This window comes from Bidens hawaiensis, unplaced genomic scaffold, assembly GCF_021521415.1.
Source record: "Bidens hawaiensis isolate Kalapana, Puna unplaced genomic scaffold, B.hawaiensis_p1.1 tig00022513_1, whole genome shotgun sequence".
Taxonomy (NCBI): Eukaryota; Viridiplantae; Streptophyta; class Magnoliopsida; order Asterales; family Asteraceae; genus Bidens; species Bidens hawaiensis.
Window position 1 is genome coordinate 214,054 of NW_027493506.1, and position 24,324 is coordinate 238,377.

Genomic DNA, 24,324 nt, shown 5'->3' on the forward strand with positions numbered 1-24,324 from the left:
TTATTTTTTTTTAAAACTCCAAACGGCTCCAAACCAATGATTACTTTTTTTTATTCTCGTGCAATTCTCGCGTTTTAGATACAACGCGCAAAAAAAAAATTTCAACATAACGCAGGGGGGGCAGTGTACCCCCTGCGTTTTCACCCAAAACGCTAGCCACAACGCACCATTACACATGGTCTAAATGGATCTACACCTGGTCTAATTATTAGTCATTATATTGTTATTTAAGTTCTTTATTATTGTAATGTTTCATTTTACTAATTATTTTGTATATTTTTGAAGTATAGTGAAAAAAATTAATATCCATATCGTTATTAGAGGAAAAATTTAATATGAACTTTGTGATGTAGTGTTGAACATTTACAACAATGATATGAAATATGTTGTGAAAATATTTTGATTATCAAGTATTAATTTTTTAGCTGTTAGGAAATTATATGTCAACCGGTTAAATAAGGAGATAATGGATATTGTTATTTACTAATTGTTTTTTTCTTATTTTGAACGAATGTTATGTTATTTTTTCTTCTTCATTTTTAACTTCTATATTTCAGTTTATTATTTTATTTATTACAACAGAGAATAACAAGTTATACAAAATTACAACTTAAATTATCACTAATTATTTTAAAAAATAATATAGTTTTCTAATAAACTCTTTTATCTAAGTTTATTCAAAAAATAATATAGTGTTTTTTCATATTAAACCGTTCGTGTCAATCTACAAATATAGTTGTTGGTTTCTGGTTGATGCTTCGGACATAATTTGCTTCTTTTTATGTTCGAGGTCACCCACAAACACGACTTGTTCAAACTCTGAATTATTTACTATTAAAATATAAGTTCTGGTTTATTTGGTATTCAAAATAATTTTACCAACATATTTTTATATGGTATAAGTTTTGATTCATTAATATTACAACGAAAAAGTATAATGACTTAAAAAACGTAATTACCATTAGTTTTTAAAACTAAAATATCATCATTGAAAGTCTTCGATCAGTACTACATTACAAACTACATAATTGTATTGATTTCTCATCGTGCTCGTACGAAAAATCATAATATGATTTTATAGTTTAAAAAGTAATACTATAATTAGTATAAAAACATTACACAAAAAAAAGAACTTAATGACAATAATGATTAACAATTATGTTTTACCCAGTTAGATTAGGAGGCATGAGACAAATAAAAAAGTACCCATTTAAGTAAATATGTTTCAAACTACACCTAATTGGTAAATAAGTTTTCTAACCACACTTATTTAGTAAAAAACTCGTTTTATGCAGTCAATCACAATAATTTTCTAAGCTTTGTATATTTCATTTAATTTGTGTTATCAACTACATTCCACACACATTTAATTCCTGAAAAAAATATATATAGAGGCATAATTGTAATATTCATAAAAATTTAATAAACTTTCTTTTTTCCTCAAAAAGCAACTAGTTAAATTATATAATCTTCAATTATCCCCGGCAAATGTGAGGCAATGGGATGTAGAGGGGCTCAAACTAGGTATGTGTCAAAACTTTTACAGAAACCTTCTAGGGGTCTTGGTTTGATTCCAACAATGTGACTAAAGGGGGACGGGGTGTTCCTTTCAGGAACCTGGCAAGCATCCAACCGCTTGTCGACAACTAGCCCATCCCCTTTGACTCCCCCGGGACTCACAAACATAGGCGGCCCCTGCCCGTGAATACATGTCGGAACCCGCATCTCTCTCACTCCTCTCCAGACACACATCTCTCTCTCTCTCTCTCTTTTTCTTTCCACAGGTTACGTTACCTGATTCTTCATTTTTTAGTTGGTACCCGCATAGGTGGTGGTGGTTCACCCGCTCGACAACCCCTTGCCCAAGAGGGGTACTCGAAGGCGCCCCTAGTGGTCTATATGGAAGAACACCACTATTCTACGTTTCGAATTCAGGTAAGATGAGTTGTATGCGGGTGGTAAGTCTTTCGAAGTCTCCCTCAACCAATTACACTAAAGCCTTAAAAAAAAGTAAACTTATTTAAAGAAGCTAAGGTTCAAAATATTAAGCTATATAATTTTTATAATTCTATTATCTTCATCACACATATTGTGTTTTTTTCCCTTTAAATAACAAAAACATTTTGAAGATTTTTCTTTAACTTAAGTCTTCGTTTAAGCTTTTACCTAAAATGTTGATTATAAAAAAACCTACAACTGTGTTCAAAATTAAAAATATATAAAAACAATCCAACTAACCTGTTTACAGTATAATCATGCAGCTTCATGATTATTGAATCACTTGAAATAAATATCATATGATGTGAAATACATATTTATTATTTATTATTATTGTTAGTATCTTAATTTTATACAACTTCATAGGACTATGATTCACGTCTTGAAGCTAGCTTATTTGTTAAATCATAAAATTTTGAAGTCTTGTATCATCTTTGATCTTTCTTCAAGTTGTCTAAAGACATGTAGTATGTGTTGTAAATCAAAAACTTACAAAATATTGAATTATGCATAAAAATTAGTGAATCGTGTATGATGAACTGGGACTAAATTAGTATGCAAATTACATTACATGAACAAACCTTAAGAATAAGAAGTAAGGATGAACAAATGATAGGGATGCGTATTTTCGGTACCTGAACCGGTATTTATTTTAAGCGATTTTCGATGCCGAATTCATCCCTAATAAGAAGTGTTGAACCAACTTCATAAATTTATGAAGCTTTTTAGAAGTTGTGAATTATCTATTTAGCTTAAGAAAAAAGCTATCAAATTATTTTCCTTTTTGAAGTTACAAATCACTTAAAAAAATCCTAAGTTCAACCTCTTTTCTGAATTTGCATGTAGTTTTTTTAATCATCATGTTCAATTTACATCTCATTAGGTTAAAACAAATGTTTTAAAACCGAATTAATCATTGAACCAGCCAGTCTAAAAAACAACATTATAATTACTTTAAAAAAATATTTAAATTGCACATTAGTGTATAGAGTGTAATACTGTTATTATTATGTTTGTTATAGTCAATAAAATAAAACACTTTCATATGTAAGGGATTTTAAGAAAAAAAAAATGTTGGGAATCAGAAATATAACACTTAACATAATAACATGTTTAAAGTGCTTTTCTCATTTACATGAGAGATCAAAATATTAAATTTTATAACTTTAAAACAACTTTCACAAATTTGTTTTTTTTAATGTCGGGTCTGATCACTTGACCGGCCACTAGTTCAAATACACACAACCACTCACCCCCCCCCCCCCCCCCGCCCCGTCAAAAACCATTGACACTTCAACCCATACACATTGAAGTGTTGAACCAACAAGAAAACCGGTTTTCAACCCAACCACCCCATCCAATATGATTTTAACAACTTGGCTAATCGCATACTAAATAAGAGGATGTCACCGGATGGGCAAAATCACCACCTCTTTTTCGTTGTCTTTTTTTCTATTCTTCATGAATTACCGTTTCCGTTAGTAACCTAGGATTTCTTCCTCCTCTTCCCAACAATTAACTTTGTGTCTTTATGTAAGATCAATAATGCTCTTGTAGGAAAAACACTAAAAATGCTCCATAAAGTTTAGAAAGAAAAACTTGTAAGATAAAAACCCACAAATATTCATATCTTATTATAATAAATAAGTTGCTTGGCTTATTGATGTCGATTCTTTTGAACACTATAGATTATTATTTTCCATTTCTCTATCTTCTCTCTCCTGAAAAAATGATTTTATTGAACATTTCAATATTAACTTAACACAACTTGATTTTGAAAAAAATTATATCTCATAGATTAAAAAAACACATCTCAATGGCATATTCAAATTTACTTTATATATTAAAAGTTATAAAACAAAAACCAAATATAGATAAAATTAGTTAAGATATTATAACACTAAAAAACAAAGAAGAACCTAACACATCTTTGACCATGTATTTGTATGCATAACACATCTTTGATTATGTGTTTGGAGGTCTAACATATCGTTGACCATGTGTTTAAAGGCCTAACATATCGTTGATCATGCGTTTGAATGCCTAACGCATCGTTGATTATGAGTTAGCTAACTCATTGCTGGAACTACCTAATACATTATTGACGATGCGTTAAAAGAAAGAAAAATCTGAAAAAACAATCTCTCTAGACTGTTTTGAGAATTTTCTCTAATAATAATATTGTGAAATCCCAATGGATCATTCATCATCATCATAATAATAATAATAATAATAATAATAATAATCATCATCATCATCATCATCATCGTACTCAGTATATCCCACCAATAGCAATGTTATGGTAGGGTCTGAGGAGTGTAAGATGTAGACAGCCTTACCTCTATCCCATAGGGATAGAGAGGCTGCTTCCGGTGAGACCCCCGGCTCGATAGTAGTTTTGAATCAAGCCTTGGACATAAGACACATAAACACTCAATCATCGGGACACCGGCTGATTGGTGCATGTGCCCTTGTCTTTCGGCTATCAACGCCACCACATGATGCCTGATTAACCTTCCGCCACTTTTAACGTTATTTTCACGTGATTAGTAAAATAACGTCAAAATTAGTGCAATTTTACTTTTGCCCACCCAAGGGTTCACACATATAATACATTATATGTGCGCACCGCAAGCAGGGCGTGATAATAATAATAATAATAATAAATAAAAAAGCAAGCAGCCTAGGCGTAGGCTGTCTTCACGTTGTGTCACCCAAATTCTCTCTTCACCTAATAAATAAAACCCCCACAAACCCACAAACCCTTTTAATTTAATCTCCCAAATACACCAACAACAACCTTCTTCGTCTTGAAGCAAGATCTAGCTTCAATTCAATTCACCATGAACGATCTTTTATCTGTAAGTTTCTTTCTTTTTATATAACTTCAATTCAATTGCTTGCTTTATTATTTACAACTGGAGATTTGTGAGCAACATTGATTACAACTCTAGACATTCCGATTGCTGCTTTCACGAAGATTTAGATTAGGGTTTTAGATCCTGTATTCTAGTTTTTCTTTATTAATGTATTATTATGTTGGATGTGTTCATATAATTTAGGGGTATTAAGGTTTTCATTAGAAACCTTCTATTTATATTCTTTTCAAAATACAACATCACCTAATGAAAAATTTATTTGAGCTAAAACCGAGCCAAAAACCCAAAGTTTGCCTTTTGAATTTTTTAAAACCGTATTGGTTTTTTCGGTTTTGATATTTGAGCTTATTAGTTTTAGTTAGAAAAAAATTGGCCCAGAATCTATGCAGCCAATAGCGGTGGGATAACGATCTTTTGCAAAATAGTGGAACCGCTATTGGATTCCTAGATTGATGTGAACTCGGAGGAAGATTTATATATGTTTTACGTTTTATACATACATATAAAATATAAATAAGTTTGGCATGATAGTAAAATTACCGCTATCCCACTGCGATAACCTATATCTCAAATAACGGCCCTTGACTGCTATTTGATTTTGGATCGCTTTAACTGCATAGCCCAGAATGATGAATTTGGTTTTAAATTATTTTGTTAATTAATGACTGGTTGATTATTATATATTTGAGCTAAATATGTGAGTTACATATCTATTAAATTTATATAAATTACTTAAAATAATGAAAATCTAAAAATTTGGTTTGATTTGGTTTATATTATCTGCTAAACCAAACCAGAACTGTAAGTTTGGTTTTTACAAAAACATAAAACCAAACCGCCGGTTTTGTTTTGGTTCAGATTTATCGGTTTCATGCACACCCCTACAAGTTGTGCTTTTTTATCTAGTCATTCTTAGTAGTAACATTTTTAATTTGTTACTCACTTATTTGTTCAGAATATTTACATGTTTTTCAGACAATGTTGCAAATTATACAGCTTTAATCCATCTTCAAGAACTGATATATGCATTTGTTTTTTAGTGTTTTGGAGGGAATCCTCTATGTTTTGTTCCACCTATTATTTGATTATTTTGTGTTAAAATATATTTATTCTATGATGTGTTGTAGGAATCATTTGAGAATCCTCGGGATCAAGAATATGGCGGTGGAGATCTTGAAATGGGAACGCAACGTAACACAGATTCTTCAGAGTTAGGATTGGATGATTTTTTCAAGAAGGTCACAAATCTACTTTCTTGTTTTTACATGTCTAATGTCATTAACTTAACTCATAGAACTTATTTGTTATTTTTTTTCCTTTGACTAGGTTCAAGCCATTGAGAAACAATACGAGAAGCTGAATAAACTACTCAAAAAACTCCAGGTCTCCTTCCCTTTGAAAAAAATATTACTTTTGAGCTATATTTAGAATAAAAATGCTGTTGATATCGCGATAATTATTATTACCGAACTAATTATGTTATCTATGTTTTATACAGGATGCTCATGAAGAATCAAAGGCCGTGACCAAGGCTGCTGCTATGAAATGTAAACTTCACTTCTTTTATTTTGGTTTTGTTTATTATTTATTTTTTTAATTATCGATATAGAATAGGTGGTTAAATGAATGTTAATATGCGCAGCGATCAAACAACATATGGAGAAAGATGTGGATGAAGTTGGAAAAATTGCTCGGTTTATTAAATCAAAAATTGAGGAACTTGATAAGGAGGTTAGAATTAGAACATATGCATCATATCTTCTTTCCTTTTGAAAACTATTTAATCTATAACTCTTCCTTTTAATCATCAAATAGAACTTGGAAAATAGACAAAAGCCCGGATGTGGAAAAGGAACGGGAGTAGACCGATCAAGAACTGCAACGACACTGTAATTCCACCATCTTACCCCTTTAATTTTTTACAAATGAAAGAAAGTGATTGATTATTTTGACTTGCCGCTTTATTAACATTGATCATCGTTTGTAGTTCTCTGAAGAAAAAGTTTAAAGACAAGATGGCTGAATTTCAGGTATTGCATATGCATGTATATATTATTCATCTGCTGTATGTATTTGCTATTGACTCAAGTTATTTTACCATAATTCTTTAGGCTTTAAGAGAAAACATCCATCAAGAGCATCGTGAGGTCGTCGAAAGGCGTATTTATACAGGTTCTAAACTTAACTCGAACATCAAAAATAGTCAGAAACATATGTTTTCACAATCACATTTCATATAAAACTTAATAATCTTTTTATTTTTTTTAACTATTTCAGTTACGGGAACCAAGGCTGATGAAGAGGTGTGGCATATTTTTATTTTCTCAAAACAATATTTATAATTTTGAAAAAGCGTACACAATTTCTAATGAAATAATTCTACAGACAATTGATCGACTGATAGAGACAGGAGACAGCGAACAGATTTTTCAAAAAGCAATCCAAGAACACGGTCGAGGACAGGTTTGTCTTGTCTTGCAGTCATAACACCCCCCCCCCCAAAAAAAAAACAATAAATAAATAAAATAAATCGGATTCACAAAGCTTGATTGATTTATATGTTATTTTGTTATTGTATTATTGTAGGTGCTTGACACGCTTGCCGAGATACAAGAACGTCATGATGCAGTAAAAGAAGTAGAAAGGAAGCTTCTTGACTTGCAACAGGTGTGTATATGTGTATATAATGCTAATCATTTTATCATATTCATGTGGAGAAATTGATAAATATTTAAACTTTTAGAGTTTAGCCAGTTGCCATTAACAATCATTTGGTATATGATTGTTTCAATCATGCTACAGCTGGTTGGCCCTACATTCAAACACACATACATAATTCATGTGGGAAAATATTATATTCCACTTTAATTATTGGAATAATTTTAACATTATTCATGCAGATATTTATGGATATGGCTGTACTGGTCGATGCTCAAGGTGAAATGCTAGACAACATAGAGACACAGGTAATTAAACTGTTTGGACTTTTTATGGTCAAACCAAGACTTTGACCCGTAACCGGATTAACAATGGCGTGCGACAGGTGTCGAGTGCAGTAGATCATGTGCAAGATGGGAACAAAGCTCTTTACAAGGCAAAGAGTTTACAAAAGAACTCAAGGAAATGGATGTGCATTGCTATTTTAATTTTACTCATAATCGTTGCAGTCGTCGTCGTTGGCGTCCTCAAACCTTGGAAAAGTGGTAACGGTGCTTAGGTTATGCGTACTCGTGGGCCTGCCTAGTGATGAACGTACAGATAATCGGATTGATTTTTAAGATGACAAGATAGTGATGTTTTGTTGTTGCATTGCATACCATTTGAGAGTTTTGAGTGAAGGGTATTATTATTATATATAGAACATTATATTCATTATTCTTGTGTAAAGTGAGCATTTTTTCTCTCCTATTCCATTGACTGCTTTATCTTTTGTAATTGACATGCTTTCTTTGTAATTTTTTTCTATATATTTGTTTTGGTTATATGAGTTTTTGTGTTCTAATATCTTATATTGTATCAGTTTCTTATCAATTATAATAAATTTCATGTCCTTTATGGTTTGAACCAATGTTTTAAAAATCGGTTTTTTACTCGTGTCGGATTTGGTTAAAAAATGGTATAACCGGTTGACTGGATGTACCGAGAGGTTCAACTGTGTTAAATAATGTACCTTGTAATTTCACATAAATACGACTTCAACTCAAAAGATAATCCAAAAATACATTAATAAATATCACACATTAACCAAACATCATAAATGAAAATTGATCAAGTCAAATAGTAAGTTTATATTTTGCATATAAAATTAATCAATTACAAAAGATGTAAAGAAACAAACCTTTCACTTGCATGATATAAAATTGGTTGATTCACGAATCGTCGTTTACCGTGTTTATTCGTTTCAAATAATCGTTAGGTTAAAAGTCATTTTTAAAATAATTGGGTAGCAGAAAATATTAAAAATCTCTTTGGTTTAAACCGGTATTTTTTTAAAAACCGGCGGTATGATGTTCTAGCAAACCGTCGAAAATTACCGGGCTCTAAATACCGGTTGCCTTACAAAAATCCGTTATAACTGGCTCAACCGGGCAGTACGTAACGGTTTTTAAAACACCGGTTTGTACCGATTATCTGTTTCAATTCTTGAACATTACTGTTTCGGATCGAAAGATTGGTTTAAAACTAATACAGTCGTAAAACCGTATTGCAAAACAAAATGACATGGCACGTGAGGACCACAAGGAGCAAAATGAATGTTCTCCCTAGGCCTATAGAAAGGGAGACACCACTATCACATGTTAGATCGTTCACTTATGCGGGACCAATGACGTGAACAGTGACATCAACCCTAATCTCTCTATTATAATTATCAATGTAAACGCTCTCATTATGACTAACAATTATACTCTCGTACTTGTAACGATTCTTATGCCGAAGAACCCCTCATTCTGTGGCGCGGCTGACTGTGTCCGTTTCATTGTATATGAACTTAGCTACAAAGAAAGAATGCGTTTCAACAATTCCATTGTCGTCCAGCGGTTAGGATATCTGGCTTTCACCCAGGAGACCCGGGTTCGATTCCCGGCAATGGAACCTATTTGTTTTTTTATTTATTTATAACATCCTTCGGGGTCAACCCATTCGGGTCCAAACACACTCTCTCACTTGAAGATATACATATACATACATACCCCTTTTGAGGTCAAACAGCTGTGTTGATGAAGCTCATCAATCTTCATTACAACACTTTCAAAATCTTAACTTTTTTGGTATTGGATTAATTAATAATCTTGCTGCTTAATTCGGTTTCCACATAACAGGTAAATCTTTTGTTGCTTTCAGTCTTTTTATGTTTCTTTTATTCTGAAGTTGTATTTATTTACTCAAAGCATCCTCAAAATAGGTTGATGTTTTTAAGTTTAGGATTTAAATTAGGTTAACTGGTTATTGTTGCTATTATAACAAAACTTGCTTTGGGAATTTGAGTAATAATTGAACTCTATTTCAACATTTTAGGGTTTGAAAACTAAAAATGTTTATGGGTCAATTCTGGATTTCAGAAAGGTATTTGCTTGAAAATCCAAATTCAAGTAAAATCAAGATTCATCATCAAGACTTTTAGAACTTAGGAAGAACATTTGGATTTGGTTGTCACCTTTTGGGGATGTTTGGAAACTCCTAGGGGTGTAAAATAGCCGAGCCGAGCCCGAGCACAGCTAGTTTTGACTTATGAAAGCTTGAGCTCAGCTTGTTATGAGCTCTTTTTCTAAAGCTTGAGATCGGCTCGCTACTCGTTTTTTGAAGCTAAGGCTCAAATCGTTTATAATTTATTAATTAATTTATGAAAGCCTAAGCACGGCTCGAGCTTGAGTATTACCTTAAACGAGCCAAACCACGACTCGAGCTCAGCTGTGCAGGGTGCAAGCAATACATAGTAGTCCAAAAGAGGTAAACTGAAATAAACACAAGGGTTGACAACCTAAACAAGCTTCCCATACATGGCTCGATAACTGAATGAGCTTTGTTTGAGGCTCAATCTTGGAAAAACTCGAGTTATTTCAGGCTTTTTATCGATCTGTTTCTCGAGTAGGTTGTGAGCTGGCTTGGCTCGTTGGCACCCCACTTGATATCGGCTTTTGTTAAAAGTCTAAATTGGAGCTTATCTAATAATCGAGCCAAAAATAAACTTTCGCATACTGAGTTTGAAAGGCCCACAAACTTATTGTTTAATAATAATACCGTATTTTGTTTTATATATTTGTATTAAAGTATTATCTATAAAATTACGAATTGTATTGAGAAACTAATATGTATTTGTTTTATATGAAAAAGTTTAAATAGCTATATTTATATATTTTATATTCCATAAATAATAAACGTGCTCGGACTTAAAAACACGGTGAAATCAAGAATGAGCTCTCATAAATTAAACGAGTTAGGATCTCAAATGGCTTGGCTCGTTAACACCTTGTTCACACATTCTTGGTTTTATTTGAATAATTCAATGTATCCATTTAACATTCATGCAGGCCTAGTGTCATGGATTCATCATCTACAGACGAGGTTACAGCGGACGTATCACAAACTAACAACAAGAATGAGTGTCTTGAGGTTAAGGTACTGTTCTTCGCTCGAGCTAGAGATCTAACCGGGTTGACCGATATGAAGTTGGAAGTGTCATCTGGTACAACTGCTGGTGATTGCTTAGATAAACTTGTTGCAAAATATCCGGGCTTGAACGAGCTTCGTGGATGCATGGTTCTGGCTTTGAACGAGGAATACACACCTGAATCGACACTTGTTAAGAATCGAGATGAGTTGGCAATCATACCTCCTATAAGTGGTGGCTAGAAATCTGTGTATTATATATGTGTCGTTTAATAAGAACCGATTTGAAGTACAAAACTGTGGAATTGGCAACACTTGTACTATTGCTTTAAGTGAAATACATAAGGCTATCCATATATGTGTCATGTGATAAGGAACCAGTTTGTAAGTACAAAACTGTGAAATAACACTTGAAATGACATAAGGCTATCCATATGCGTTGTGTGGTGAGGAACTGGTTTGAAAGTACAAAACAGTTAGAAGTACAAAATTTTGAACTGGTAACACTTAGTGCTCATTGCTCTAAGTGAAATACATAAGGCGATTGTGTAACCGCATACAAGTCTTTCATTAAGGAACCAATGTCAAGTACAAACACCTAAAGTGAAATATATAAGGATTAGGGAATCTGTTGTGAAGGTCTGACTCAGAGGATCAAACCCCGGCACCACCCCATTACTAGGGGACATGATTTACCTCCATGTTGACCGTGGGAACAACCAGTGGGGTACACCCAATGATCACGCGCACCATTCACATAAGATAATTATGTAACCGTGTTTCTTTCCTACATTACATAGTTCATAGTTGGCTCTCGTTGTTCTACACTACAAATTAAATCTATATTAAACATTAAATAATTGGCTCTCATAGTTCTACGCTGAAATTTGATATATGATAAACAGTACACTAGTTCTATGCCATTGAATCGATAATAAAAGCTGAAATTTGATATATAATAAACATTACATTAGTTCTATGCCATTGAATCAATATTAAAAGCGAACCCAAATATATTTATCACCTACATGCCACGCATCTAAAAATGATCTGTGTAGTTATTTTGATTCTGATAATCTAAAATGGATGGTTTTATGAACTTACTAATATCTTGTAATAAACATACAAAAATAAATGTAAACATATGAATATGCCAGAATAATTATCTGAACATACACTCAAAAAGTAACAACTATCTATATTGCTTGCTGCAGATAAAGTTACAAAACCACTTAACAAAACAGAGTTCAGAATTTGAACAAAATTAAAACTCTACGACTCTTGTTGCTCCCAACCTCCTAATCTCAACGCGGGATCATAGTTTGTGAAGAGGCGGAATTCGTTTCCAAGCTTGCTGGAGTGCTGTGGGCGGAACCCACATGGGCGTAGACCTAGTAGTTGGGCGGCTCTATCATGCTGCACCACACCTATATAAATAAACCACAAATTAATGTACACAACATACAACGGTAAACAAGAAACAGATCCCGTTATCAAAATGAAAGAATGAGAATAATCTAACCTGTGAGCAAAAGTAAGTATGATTCTCCGGGTTTCTTAAGATAACCAACCGTTTCAGATACTTTTTCCAAACACTCCTGGCTCTGCACATCATAGACACCGGCACAACATGAACACTATTCCTTTTTTAATAACAACAAACAAGCATTCATTTAAGAGTAGTGTTTACAACGAAATGGAAGACAAATAGGCAACAAGCTGCGCCGCTAGCCCTTTTTGAAACGGAAATTGCAAAAAACAAGTTTGCAAGTTGAAGAATTCAGTTTTCTAAGTGAGAAAACGTTCTCATAATTGCAGTTCTGAAATGAGTTTACAAATTAAGGAGATGCAAGTAATAGTACCAGGTAAGGAGGGTCAGCAACAATAATACTGAATGAATGCTTCATTGATGACGGGAGCTCTAATGGTTCGTTGTAGTCATAGTAAGTGAATTCACTTCCGTATTGCTCGAACCGCTTGTCATATTCCAGAAGTTGCACAGCCAAATCAGGGTGCAGTTTCTGAAAACAAGAATAAAATATTAATGTTCTTCTATATTCTGCCCTGATACAAACATTAAGTCCTGCCATTAATATGAACCATATCACTGTACTTCAAATCTTTAATCGTCTAAAACTTACACTACAAAAATTCATCCGCATTTCAAACTCAACAGATCATGTATATTGCATTATTCCTAGAGCTATTTTATTACATACATGATGATGAATAAGGTTAATGCTGTAAATGAACCAACCGTTCGGCGACTGTCCGGTGGGAAGTTGGTTTATGTAAATCATTTAATAAATGAAGTAATGAACGAACAAAAACAAGAAATTTCATTAGATTTAACTAAATAAATGAACACGAACAGAGGCCAAGTTCGTTCAATTGTGTTGGTGAACGTTGAAAAACGTATCCGTTTACGTCCATTTATGTTCGTTAAGCTTGTTCAGTTGTTTGTTTATTAAAGGTTTCTTATACTTTTCAATGAGTTTTCTAATCTTATCATATAGATTAAAGCAAAATTATTAACTATAAAACAAATATATATATCAGTATTGTTGATGAATTTATATGTAAATTAATTCATGAATATTAATGTTTAAAAACCAAGAACAAAAACTTAGTAGCCAGACCAAACCGTTAACACTGACCATTTGGTTAGCCAAATCAATTAAAATATTGTTTTGTGTTATTGGTGTTCGTGAACCGTTCACAAACAATTCCAGTTCCTTAATGAACGAACACGAACAAGAAATTCCATTCAGTTAGATGTTCGCAAACAAACATGACTTGTCAGTGTTCAAAAAATCGCTTTTAATTAACAGCTAGTCACTAATCTGTGATGTACTGACGCACTCATTTATATTTTAGTAATCAGTCTAACAAATCGCTAATTGCTCTTATCTCGTTCCTAATTCTGGAGCTAATTTCCGGCAGTTTCACGTGATTTCGGTCCTGAGTGGATTGAGGAAGGGTTAAAACTTGCCTAGGTCAAAATTTATATATAAACTGAAACTTACATAAAAATTGTGTGTCAGATTAATAGCTAGTCGGTACCCCCACCAGCTGACTAGCATTAGCAAGTTCTACAACACTGGTTTGGTACGGTTCGTTTACAGCTCTAAATATGGTAATCCGAAAGCAAAATTTTTACAATCACCAATGTGGAACATGGATATTCTCATATAATTATATGTCATGTTCTTGATCAAACATATTGGAAGCCGAATACTAGATACTCAAATATGCAATTGCACAGTTACACAAATATTATTATTAACACACAATGAGTAATAAAATGTAAACTTTTAACTACCTTGAGATAAACATACAGTGTAGGACAAGCAATACACGCAATTGACGGCGTAGCATCCATTGACGTACACAATACATGCACTTCTCTCGCAACCGTTTCCGCCGTCTCACGGTCGTACCAGAACTGGCTTAGTCTCCAGTCCTCCGTCACTAACGGCACCTCTTTTCCGTCCGCCGCCGTAGCTCCGCCATTGTCTGCGGCAAGTAAGCGGTTTTGTTCCGATAGAACCTCTCTTAGAGCTTCTAGAGCGTGTGCACTCAGCGTCGGAGTGTCGTCGTCGGAACCAGCTCCGGCACCGGCGCCGTCGTTATGATCTCTGATGTCTTCAGCTTCCATTTGCTAGGGTTTGCGAGTCGGTTAACTGAGTCAAGTCAACACAGTAGTCTACTAGTATCCTGAGGCGGTTTAACAATACAGCCTACTGATTACAATTGGGATTTAACAGTGGCGTGTGTTCAACTGTTCAAGTCACGTGTTGGTAACCGATTTGACCCAAACTCAATTCAACCCGACCCTACAAGACAGTTTAGATATCGGTTCCCCCTTTTGTGACCCAAACTGGTTTATAATTGTTTGTAATTTTCGTGTTATCGACATATATTTTAGTGTATTGGATCAACTTGTCAATCGAAGAAAGAACATTAGAGATTAAAAGAGTTAGGTAACCAGAGAGTGAAAGCTTAATTAACACTAATATTATTTGGGGCTTATTATTGGATTTATGTTTGGGTTTGAATAATAATTTACTTAGGCTTAAGTATTGTGTTAATTGGGCTTAATTGGATTAGGCCTTCGGTTGAAGTAATAATAACATAAGCCGACGGTTTTTTTACTCTTTATGTTCAGTCTCTCTCTCAATCGTGTACTGACACACACATATGAATTACGAGTTCTTTTGATTTTTTATCGATTCACAAATTCTTCAAAATCAAATTCCGTCAAAAAAATTCTTTGTCTAATATGATAAATCATTGTGTGTAACCCACAAATATGCTTATCCATAATAGTAATTGCACATTTGCACGCTTAAGATAATGATCCGGGTTTTAATTTCTTCTTCTACTGTTGCATACAAGTTCAACTTTGATTTTGGGTTTTTCGACTACCAAATATAACCTGACCGATTAACACAAAAACCAGTTTCAAACAGACCAAACTGGTTAATCGGACCTAAATCGATTTGTATGAGTTCGAATATTTTGAACCAAAACCGGCTTATGACCTGAACTGCAAATTTGAGTAAACTGATTCAATTTATAACCCGAACCGTTTGGTGCACCAATTTATAGATAAGCCCAAAACCTTTTTCCCGCAAAGGCCCATTTACACAATCCCACCGGGATCAAAACTCGAGAACCGTCGATGAGTTTCCATTTTCTTTTACAAGTAAACTAACTAAAGAGTAGACTTATTATTAACGTTCAGAACACACTGATCCCCGAAGCAGTAAACGATGCGATCAAACATTGTCTCTGAGGTATTATTCATTCATTTCATCAAAAACCTTGCGTGCGCTTCATAATTTGTTAATTTTCACCTACTAATAACAAACACCTTCAATTTCATTCCCACTATCTTCAGTCATTAATTAATTAATGGAATATTATTAGTAGTTGAGTTAGATTCCTTGTTAATTTGTTGCTAGTTTGTTCTGAATTACAAATTGGGGATATGAGGTAGAGTTTTGAAGTGTTTAGATGACGAATTTTGAATGATAAGATAATGTGGAATGAAATTGGATGATTGAGTGCTGTATTGCAGTTTAGGTTTAATCGAATCGGCTTGATTGTGTTGTTATGATATTGTGATGATTACTTGATTAATGTAAAGCTTTGATCCAAACCCTAGCTAGAGTGGAACTGAATAATTGTTAATAGGATGATGGATGTAATCAAATCGAATACTGAACTCGAATCAAAGTGAATCAAAATTCGAGTTTTTGGAATCTGATCCCAACACTAGTACAAAGCAGCTTCGATTTCAGTTCCAGTATCTTCGTGGTCGTGTCTTGCACTGTTTTCAGCAATAATTGAAATATTATTAGTACTTTAGTTAGATTTGTTGTTTATTTGTTCAGAATCTAAAATTGGGGATATGCGGTAGGTTTTGAAGTGGTCACAAGTCAAGTTTTGAATGCTGGGATAAGGTGAAAGGAAATTGGATGATTGAGTGCTCTCTTGTAGTTTAGGACTTTAGGTTTGATTAAATCAGCTAGAAAACTCTTAATCTCTGATTGTGTGATATCTGATTTTGTTCTTATGATATTGTGTTAAATACTTGATTATTGTAAAGCTTAGATCCAAACCCTAGCTAGAGGGGAAATGACTAATTGTTAATAGATCAGAATAATTGATTCCATTTTAGATAACCAATCAAATTCCGAATACTTGAATTAATCGAATTGCTATTAGAAATTTTTAAATTTTGAAGCTGAATTTGAATTTGATTACTAAACTCGAATCTCGAATAGAACCGAAATGTATTGAATTTCGACTTTTTTGAGTCTGATTTGAACACAGAACACCCCTTGTTGACAAATTGCTCTAGAAATCAAAGTGTAATAACAAACCATTAAATGAAGTAACAAACTAAATGAACTAGAAATCAACTACAGAAACCTAAAGCCGATTACTAGATTATGGATTTAGAGTTCTACGCAATTATTGGTATAGAGTAATTGTTTGATTGTTTCTTGGGTTGATCAGTGGATTGAATATTAAATGTCAGACTATAAAGTCTTATATATACATGTGTGTATTTATTTATATAACTATGTCTGTATATATAAACTAGAAATAAATTGCATAATTTGAATTTAAAATGTAAATTCGAATATTCAAAAACCGAATTCTAATCAGGAATTTGAATTCGAATTGATTTTCGAGTCCATTTGAAAAATGAGCATCCCTCTACTCAACAGGCAGGTTTACCTACAAGATTCAAGCAATGGTGGGAAGGCATACCATTTCTTACATCTGTGGTGGTTGCAGTTTGCTCTGTTATATACCTGGTCTGTCTTTTGTCAGGATACGACTCGTTTCTAGAAGTATGCTTCTTGCCCTCTGCTGTTATTTCAAAATTTCAAGGTTTGTAACTTTGTATTGATTTTATAATTGCAAGGCTTAATTTAAGTATTGTAATGTATGCATTCCCTTTTCTTTTGCAGTTTATAGGGTTTTCACATCTATATTATTTCATGGTTCGATACTCCATCTTGTTTTTAATATGTTGGCGCTAGTTCCTTTAGGCTCAGAGTTGGAAAGAATTATGGGTTCAATCCGACTGTTATATATGATCGTTCTGTTGGCTACAACCAGTGCTATATTTCACCTTTTAATCACATTAATAGCTGCCTACAACCCGGTTTACTCATATGATCAATTCATGGATGAGTGTGCGATTGGCTTCTCTGGTGTTTTATTTTCCATGATTGTTATAGAAACAAGCTTAAGTGGAGTCCAATCTAGAAAGTATGTTCATTAAATATTGGCACTAAGTTAGTAATTTGGTAGTTTGAGTGTTTGATACTGATCTATTTGTTCTCCTTTGCAGCGTGTTTGGACTCTTTAATGTTCCTGCTAAGTTGTAAGTACTTGATTTCATATTTTTTCACGTTTTGTTTTACAAAAATCGAGTACATGGGTAACATGATTAAATGCGCTTCAGGTATCCATGGATGCTGTTGGTGTTGTTTCAGCTTCTTATGACAAACATCTCATTACTTGGACATTTATGTGGGATTTTATCTGGATTTGCATGTAGGTTTTTTTCCACCTGTGTTATTCCATATATGTTTTGTTTTTGTAACACGTTTTTTTCTCATTTCAGATACTTATGGTTTATTCAACTTTATTATTCCGGGTAGCTCTTTCTTTTCGGGCATAGAATCAGCTTCTTGGCTTGTAAGTATCATTTTGAGTTTTGTTTGTGCTTCCTGTTTAGTAATATCTTCAAGCGTATACACAAGCAAGATCACAAAAGTGGATGATATATAAAGTAACAATGGTTGTTAGAAATAAATTTGCAATTAAATGTACGGTTTGTAACATTTAGAACTGCTTAATACTTCTTGTTCTATCTTTGTGTTTATCGTTATCCAAATGAAGTATATCAAGAAATCTTTTGCGAAAGAGTTATCCAGAATAACAACAATCATAGACATTAATTTAAGGAATCTTCGAACTTGTGTCATCCACTGACATTCAGTCAACATTAGCAATAACAGTGTGAGCTCTTCACATTCAGTTGACCTTATCAAAAAAATTGCCAAATGATGATAACGTACACAATTATCTATTATATTTAGTTAAGACTAGAGGTAGACCAAAATATATCAACTGTTTCTGTTAATATTCCAGTTTGTGTTGTTTTGCAGTCAACTTGTGTGCGCAGACCAAAATATATAATGTGCACAGGTGGTGATCCTTCTGGTTATATCCCTACATATTCTACTCGTAACACAGCATCCAGGTAGTTTGTCTCTTACTCTCTTATTTCTCAACATTCACCATTTCTTCTATTATATGTAATATTTTTTCAAATATATAATTATAATATCATCAGTGAGACTTTTGCTGGGAATTTGTGGACAAACTTGTCTTCTTGGATGCCACGTAGAGAGGTGTCTCCTCAGGTATCAAACTACTTACGATTTCAAAATCAATGTACTTCCATTAACTGTTTTAAGAAAACTATATTGAACCGTAATCTTATGTATCTACCATAACTTGTGTAATTTTTTAAAACTTTATGCAGTCAACTGAAGAAAATAGCAGATTCCCGGGGCGTGGAAGGACGCTTGGTGCGACTCAAACTGAAACAGGCCCCACCAATGGTTCTGACTCGAGCCTGCAGGCTAGACTTTTGGAAAGTGGCATTAGCCCAGTTCACCCTTCGAGTCAGGAAGCAATAGGTGCAGGACAACAGAGAAACAATAGAAGGTATTGCTATTCTAAGTTAGTTAGTTAGTTTGTAATTGCAATTAACTCGTGAGTAGAGGTGTCAGATATGGCAGCAACCATGATAGCAAAGCTCTTCTTGCTACTTATGTGAACCCCCATAAATATCAAAATACACATATGGAAAGTGGAAACTAGTTGTGCAAGTTGTCCACTTGGTTCTAGATAGCTGTAAAAATGAGATATAACGCTAAATTCGTGGTGGTTTATACCATCATGTTGTCATTGTTTACCAGAAGCTTGGTAACCTGTGTTGGGATAACTTTCATGTTTGGATCGATATCCATGATCCCTTTGACGAGTAAACCAGTAAAGAAAGTGGAAACGGATATGGTCAAAAGTAGTATCAAGCTACTCCATCCTCTTGCTGCCAATGCATAAGGTATCTTTATAATCCTGACACCTGAGAAAAACATAGAATAGTTTTGGTTGTAAAATACCTACTTATGAATTCTATAGTCAACATCTTAAAGAATCATTGATAAAAAGTTAGAAGTAGATTTATCTTAAATAAAATCTAGTTTTAACTTTTTGTTAGTGTTTTTGTTACGAATGTTTGATGGTACGATTCATAAATATGTATTCTACAACCGAAATTGTTACTTGTTTTGCTTAGGTATCAGGATTATAATGGTACCTTACTCATTGTCAGCATGCGTATAGTGATAGCTAGATGCTACTTTTAATCATATTCATTTCCGCTTTCTTTACAAGGTTTAGTCATCAAAAGGATCCTTAATATTGATCCAATCATGAAAAAAGTTATTCCGAGATGGGACACCAAGCATTTGGTAAAAGTGACCTCATGATTGTATTATTCACTATGAATTTAGAGTTGCTTTTGATTTCTACAACTTGTTCCCCGAAATGCATAATTTAAGCGGCTTCTGTAACACGCGTTTTGAAATTTTTTAGATAATTAGCTAGGTTATTTACAAGAAATTAGTTAAATATATTATTTGCTATATTATTAGAATGAGACAATGAGTTTATGGGATAATCTTGAGGTTTGGAGATAATCTTGAAGTTCAAATGAAACAAGATTAAGAGATAGGGTCGAGCCTAACCGACTCAACGACTTTTTCCATTATCCCCTCCTGTAACTGATCGATACCGACTCAACCCCTTTTCTTTGTAGAGGACCTTAGGGCAGCCTCACAAGTGATAGGAGGATCTTCGGGAAAGCCTAGTGTGTGATAGGAGGACCTTCGGGCAGCCTCGCACGTGTATTAATCTTTGTGTTAGTACTTTTAACTTAGTTTTCTAAAATGGCATGATATTTACCAAGAAAGCAGTTTAAAATACTAAACGCTGGAACTCATCAGCTTGAGCTGACCTGTTTTAGCATGTATTTCAGGAGTGCTTGACCCTTTTGAGTAGCTATGATAAGGGAAAGGCGAATTGAGGGAGTTTGATGGCTATTAGAAAGAGAGAGAGAGAAGACTTGGGAGTGGACATTTGATGATTATGATTTATGTTTAGTTTTGTCGAACAATTCAGTAGAGTTGGGATTTATGGGTGATTCTACATTTGTAATACCTAAGCTAAGACTTCTGTTGCATTAAGCGAGATTACTTTTGAGTTTTGAAATCTGTAACTCGAAGTCACTTACTAGGCACCATGTGGCAATTTGTTTCCACAAATGCATTTTGATATTTATGGGCTTTATATAAGTACCAAGAAACGCTATCTTATCACGGTTGAAACTGCATCAAAAAACTACTTATTTGAGTCATTAATTTAAAGGTTATTTGAATCGTACTTATTGTGTGCTTATAATTTAGGCAGCCAGAGGTAGATTCCAGATCAGCAGCAACTTTGGGCAACCCCCTCAGTCAGGTTATACATCTTATCCTTGGTCTCAGACTTATGATTATGTATTAGTAATTTAGTATTTTACCTCACGTAACTAAATATATTATTTAATAATTATGAAGCAACGTGCTCCTCCATCCGATGAGGAGATTCAAAAGCTTTTAGCAATGGGTTTTGATAAGGTAAAACAGTCATTCACTAATAAAAAAAATATATTATCAACCCTCCTGTTTTTTGAATGTTGTTTTGGGGTTGTTTCAGACACAAGTTGAAGTCGCCATTGCAGCTGCAGATGGAGATTTGAATGTAGCAGTTGAAATACTCATGACGCAACAGGTGTGGCTTTAATAATTAATGTTTGTCATTATAATAATCATCTAATTAATCTTTAGTAAAGTGGTTGAAAGTTTTATCTCTACTGAGCTAATATTTGTTGTCATCGTGCAGGGATGACTTGTACAGGCTGGTTGTTGATGAGTACATTAATACGACACGTGTATGCAGCTCAAGTAGGTCCATGTTTGCGGGTACTGCATCTATGTCCTGTGATGTTTCTAATTTTACCGTCTTTTTTTTAAATCTTCTTAGTTTCTGTTTATACGATTTTAAACGTTAGTAACACTTGAACAATCAAAAAATGGAACATATCGTGTTCATGATCGGAGTTTCATGTACTTGAAAGTTGTATATGATATTATGATTAATGCTTGTTGAAACACTCTTTTCGCCCACAATTGGTTATTCTAGAGGTAGAAATTGGCTGATTAACGGGTCCAAACGTAGCTTTTGGTACATTTCAAATGGTTTAATCGTATGTAACCGATCAAAATAGTAACTTTTGGTGCGTGTAGTAGCTAGTGTCAAATATCATTACAGTTGTATTGTTTCAATATTAATTTCAGTTTTTAAATAAGATAATTTGGAGGGTTTTATGGCCTTGTACCAGTTTTATCCATTAAAGATAGAAACATAACCTGTAACAATGGATTTAGCTTCAAACTTGTGTACAATAGTTAAACATAAACTTGACAATGTAAATGTAAATGATATGGCGAGCCGTAAATGACGTATACTAACTAATAAGAACCATACATCAACTCCACACCTCGGTTTATTTCCACGACACTAACACAATATAAGTGGTTTACAACATAATGAAAACACAACCAACCCCATACTTATATGACTCGCCGGGAATGATTAATGTGTAAATAGTTCGGCTTTGTGTCATCTTTGGTGGACGAACAATAAGAACCGCACATTTAGCATGATGTGCACAGTAATCGCTAATGCTTCCAAGTACAGCCCTGTGAATACATGATTACCACTTATAATGCTAAGTGTATATGCACGATATAGTTAGTTAAAAACTTAAAATCTTATAACTTGGTAAACATAAATTTCATGCTTACACATTTTTCATCGCTTGTTCTTAGATTTAGTTTTGTTTACAGTATTAACATTTGAATCGTTTTTCTTTTTCTCTCGAATAATATGTAAGATAAGAAACTGATAATTATAGTTTTAACATACCTCTTGATCTGGCTAGGCCTCTGCTGCCAACAACAAGAAGATCAATATTCATTTGCTCTACAGCTTCAACCAGTATCTCCTTTGGCTTACCCTTTAAAACCAAGTACTCTGCTTTTATCTGTCATAATTATCAAACAATATTTTTTATATATGTATTTTCTATCAAAAAGTTAAATAATTTCAAAACATGAGACTACTAGAAAATAAAAGGATTAAGAAAATGTTATATAAAGAAATGGGTAACCTTATGTTGGTCGCATAATTCGGAAGCACGAGCAAGTACTTTAGCAGCACTTTCTTCCTCCGCTTTCACCACTGATTCTCTCGTCCCAGATGTCGCAAATAGAACTGTGTATAAGAAGTTATTGATCGGGTTTTGATGAGATAACGTTGAATGTTTTGTGTATTAAAAGAAATTCTTTAAACATATCTTTATTTTATAAATTATAAGATTTAACTTTTAACTTCTTACTAAATTGCTAATAATTATATGTTATCCCCTCTAAAAAATATATATTCATTATCTTGTTTTCCTTTTTCTTTATAAAAAACAATATATGCATTCTTTTTATTCTTTAAAATATGAATATTTTTATATAATTAATTATGACATCATCCAGTTTTGTAATATTCGACTAGTGAACCAGTAGTATGGCTAGTTCAATGACTGGTATGATTTCAATCTCCACCACTTACCAGGACCCGTGGAAAGGGCAGTGTAAGTCGGTTGAAAGGGAGATTGGACGTGAACCACCTTGATACTAAAATTGGACTTCTTATCGACGACATTATAGTGGTGGAGAAGATGTTGAGGGGCCCACTCGAGGGCGTAAAAACTCCCTTCACTCTCATCCACAGCTATCCATATCTTCATTGTCGCCGTCTCCTCACCATTATCCGCCATATTCACCTCTCTTCCCACCGCTTGCACCGTGGTCTCCACAACTCCGTTGGTTGTTTCCATATGTGTGACCTTTGTTTCAATGTTGGAGAATGATAGTGAGTCTATACTTCTATCATTCCATGTGTATTTATAGAGAATTGTGGGTCTCTTACTCTCTTATTGATGTCATAATATTTGGTTTACACATCATTTTAATATCTTTTTTGCTATTATTAAATTTATATATATAATAAATAAATAATGTGAGAGTTAAAGTAAATAAACGTTGATAAATTAAAGATTTGTTAACATTGCCTAATGTGAGTGAATAAATAACAAAAACTCATTGAATTGAATTATATTCAATTCATGATAAAAAAAAACGATGTCTTTCTTTAATAATGTTAGTCCATTATGACAGGAGTAATGAGTTACATGTCCTGGTACGTAAAGCCACATTAATATATTGCCATAATGTGTCTGTCGTTTACCTTATCGAAAACCCAGTTCAGTTCAACATCAACGGACCAAGCATATCGAGAATGATGTTCACTCTGTGTGAGACAACATTCGAGTTCTACACGACCCATCATGTAACATCCCTAACTTTCCAAAATAATAATAACTATATTATTTAATATTGGAGGGAAAGTTTACTTGGGTTAGCGGAGAAATAATGAAATAGAGCAGGAGTTAGTATGGGTCGGGCTAGTGTTGGTTAATGGATATGGGTTATGGACTTGGGTCATGAAGGAAAGAAGGATGAGATCATGGGCTTAAAGCCCATGATTCATAATTATAAAAGCCTTAATTACCCAATTATCTTTC

The 24,324-nt window shown here is 33.6% G+C and overlaps 4 protein-coding genes, 1 non-coding gene and 1 pseudogene across 7 annotated transcripts; 4 read left to right on the forward strand and 2 right to left on the reverse strand.

Annotated features, from left to right (window-relative positions):
- Positions 1 to 4,788: 4,788 nt before the first annotated feature.
- Positions 4,789 to 8,359, forward strand: LOC143565714 (syntaxin-132-like). The gene is made up of 13 exons (XM_077052600.1): positions 4,789 to 4,859; positions 6,005 to 6,115; positions 6,204 to 6,260; positions 6,376 to 6,424; positions 6,520 to 6,608; positions 6,693 to 6,766; positions 6,865 to 6,907; positions 6,989 to 7,049; positions 7,155 to 7,180; positions 7,263 to 7,340; positions 7,464 to 7,544; positions 7,778 to 7,843; positions 7,921 to 8,359. The coding sequence occupies exons 1-13, from the start codon at positions 4,842 to 4,844 to the stop codon at positions 8,092 to 8,094; spliced, it is 927 nt and encodes a 308-aa protein (XP_076908715.1). The 5' UTR covers positions 4,789 to 4,841; the 3' UTR covers positions 8,095 to 8,359.
- A 1,039-nt stretch (positions 8,360 to 9,398) lies between these two features.
- On the forward strand, positions 9,399 to 9,470 carry TRNAE-UUC (transfer RNA glutamic acid (anticodon UUC)). The gene has a single exon. It is a non-coding gene; the product is annotated as a tRNA-Glu (tRNA).
- Positions 9,471 to 10,916: 1,446 nt separating this feature from the next.
- Positions 10,917 to 11,228, forward strand: LOC143565729 (molybdopterin synthase sulfur carrier subunit-like). The gene has a single exon (XM_077052611.1). The coding sequence runs from the start codon at positions 10,917 to 10,919 to the stop codon at positions 11,226 to 11,228; it is 312 nt and encodes a 103-aa protein (XP_076908726.1).
- A 923-nt stretch (positions 11,229 to 12,151) lies between these two features.
- Positions 12,152 to 14,732, reverse strand: LOC143565715 (uncharacterized). Its single transcript, XM_077052601.1, has 4 exons — positions 14,308 to 14,732; positions 12,848 to 13,006; positions 12,508 to 12,589; positions 12,152 to 12,412 (listed from the first exon to the last, which is right to left on the reverse strand). Exons 1-4 carry the CDS (start codon positions 14,641 to 14,643, stop codon positions 12,258 to 12,260), a joined length of 732 nt encoding a protein of 243 aa, XP_076908716.1. The 5' UTR covers positions 14,644 to 14,732; the 3' UTR covers positions 12,152 to 12,257.
- A 912-nt stretch (positions 14,733 to 15,644) lies between these two features.
- LOC143565716 (rhomboid-like protein 15) lies at positions 15,645 to 21,756 on the forward strand. Of its 2 annotated transcripts, XM_077052603.1 has the most exons (13): positions 15,645 to 15,784; positions 17,228 to 17,393; positions 17,474 to 17,777; positions 17,860 to 17,892; positions 17,974 to 18,065; positions 18,136 to 18,209; positions 18,683 to 18,777; positions 18,871 to 18,940; positions 19,063 to 19,247; positions 21,050 to 21,104; positions 21,203 to 21,262; positions 21,342 to 21,416; positions 21,528 to 21,756. In XM_077052603.1, the coding sequence occupies exons 1-13, from the start codon at positions 15,761 to 15,763 to the stop codon at positions 21,531 to 21,533; spliced, it is 1,239 nt and encodes a 412-aa protein (XP_076908718.1). In that variant the 5' UTR covers positions 15,645 to 15,760; the 3' UTR covers positions 21,534 to 21,756. The 2 variants fall into 2 exon arrangements, with proteins under 2 accessions (XP_076908718.1, XP_076908717.1); XM_077052602.1 differs by lacking the exon at positions 21,528 to 21,756 and having other exon boundaries at positions 21,342 to 21,428.
- Positions 21,757 to 22,028: 272 nt separating this feature from the next.
- Positions 22,029 to 23,601, reverse strand: LOC143565730 (uncharacterized; annotated as a pseudogene). The gene is made up of 5 exons (XR_013141119.1): positions 23,310 to 23,601; positions 22,858 to 22,961; positions 22,614 to 22,731; positions 22,252 to 22,387; positions 22,029 to 22,205 (listed from the first exon to the last, which is right to left on the reverse strand). The product of XR_013141119.1 is annotated as an uncharacterized LOC143565730 (transcript).
- Positions 23,602 to 24,324: the final 723 nt, after the last annotated feature.

Coding starts and splice junctions, on each gene's coding strand:
- LOC143565714 (XM_077052600.1), top strand. Junction 6,261..6,375: donor AACTACTCAAAAAACTCCAG/GTCTCCTTCCCT, acceptor TGTTTTATACAG/GATGCTCATGAAGAATCAAA. Junction 7,844..7,920: donor TAGACAACATAGAGACACAG/GTAATTAAACTG, acceptor GGCGTGCGACAG/GTGTCGAGTGCAGTAGATCA.
- LOC143565729 (XM_077052611.1), top strand. CDS start 10,917: ATGGATTCATCATCTACAGACGAGGTTACAGCGGACGTATCACAAACT.
- LOC143565715 (XM_077052601.1), bottom strand. CDS start 14,643: ATGGAAGCTGAAGACATCAGAGATCATAACGACGGCGCCGGTGCCGGA. Junction 13,007..14,307: donor CACTGTATGTTTATCTCAAG/GTAGTTAAAAGT, acceptor TCTTGTTTTCAG/AAACTGCACCCTGATTTGGC. Junction 12,590..12,847: donor TTGCTGACCCTCCTTACCTG/GTACTATTACTT, acceptor TATGATGTGCAG/AGCCAGGAGTGTTTGGAAAA.
- LOC143565716 (XM_077052602.1), top strand. CDS start 15,761: ATGCGATCAAACATTGTCTCTGAG. Junction 17,893..17,973: donor TTTAATGTTCCTGCTAAGTT/GTAAGTACTTGA, acceptor AATGCGCTTCAG/GTATCCATGGATGCTGTTGG. Junction 21,105..21,202: donor TGGGCAACCCCCTCAGTCAG/GTTATACATCTT, acceptor ATAATTATGAAG/CAACGTGCTCCTCCATCCGA.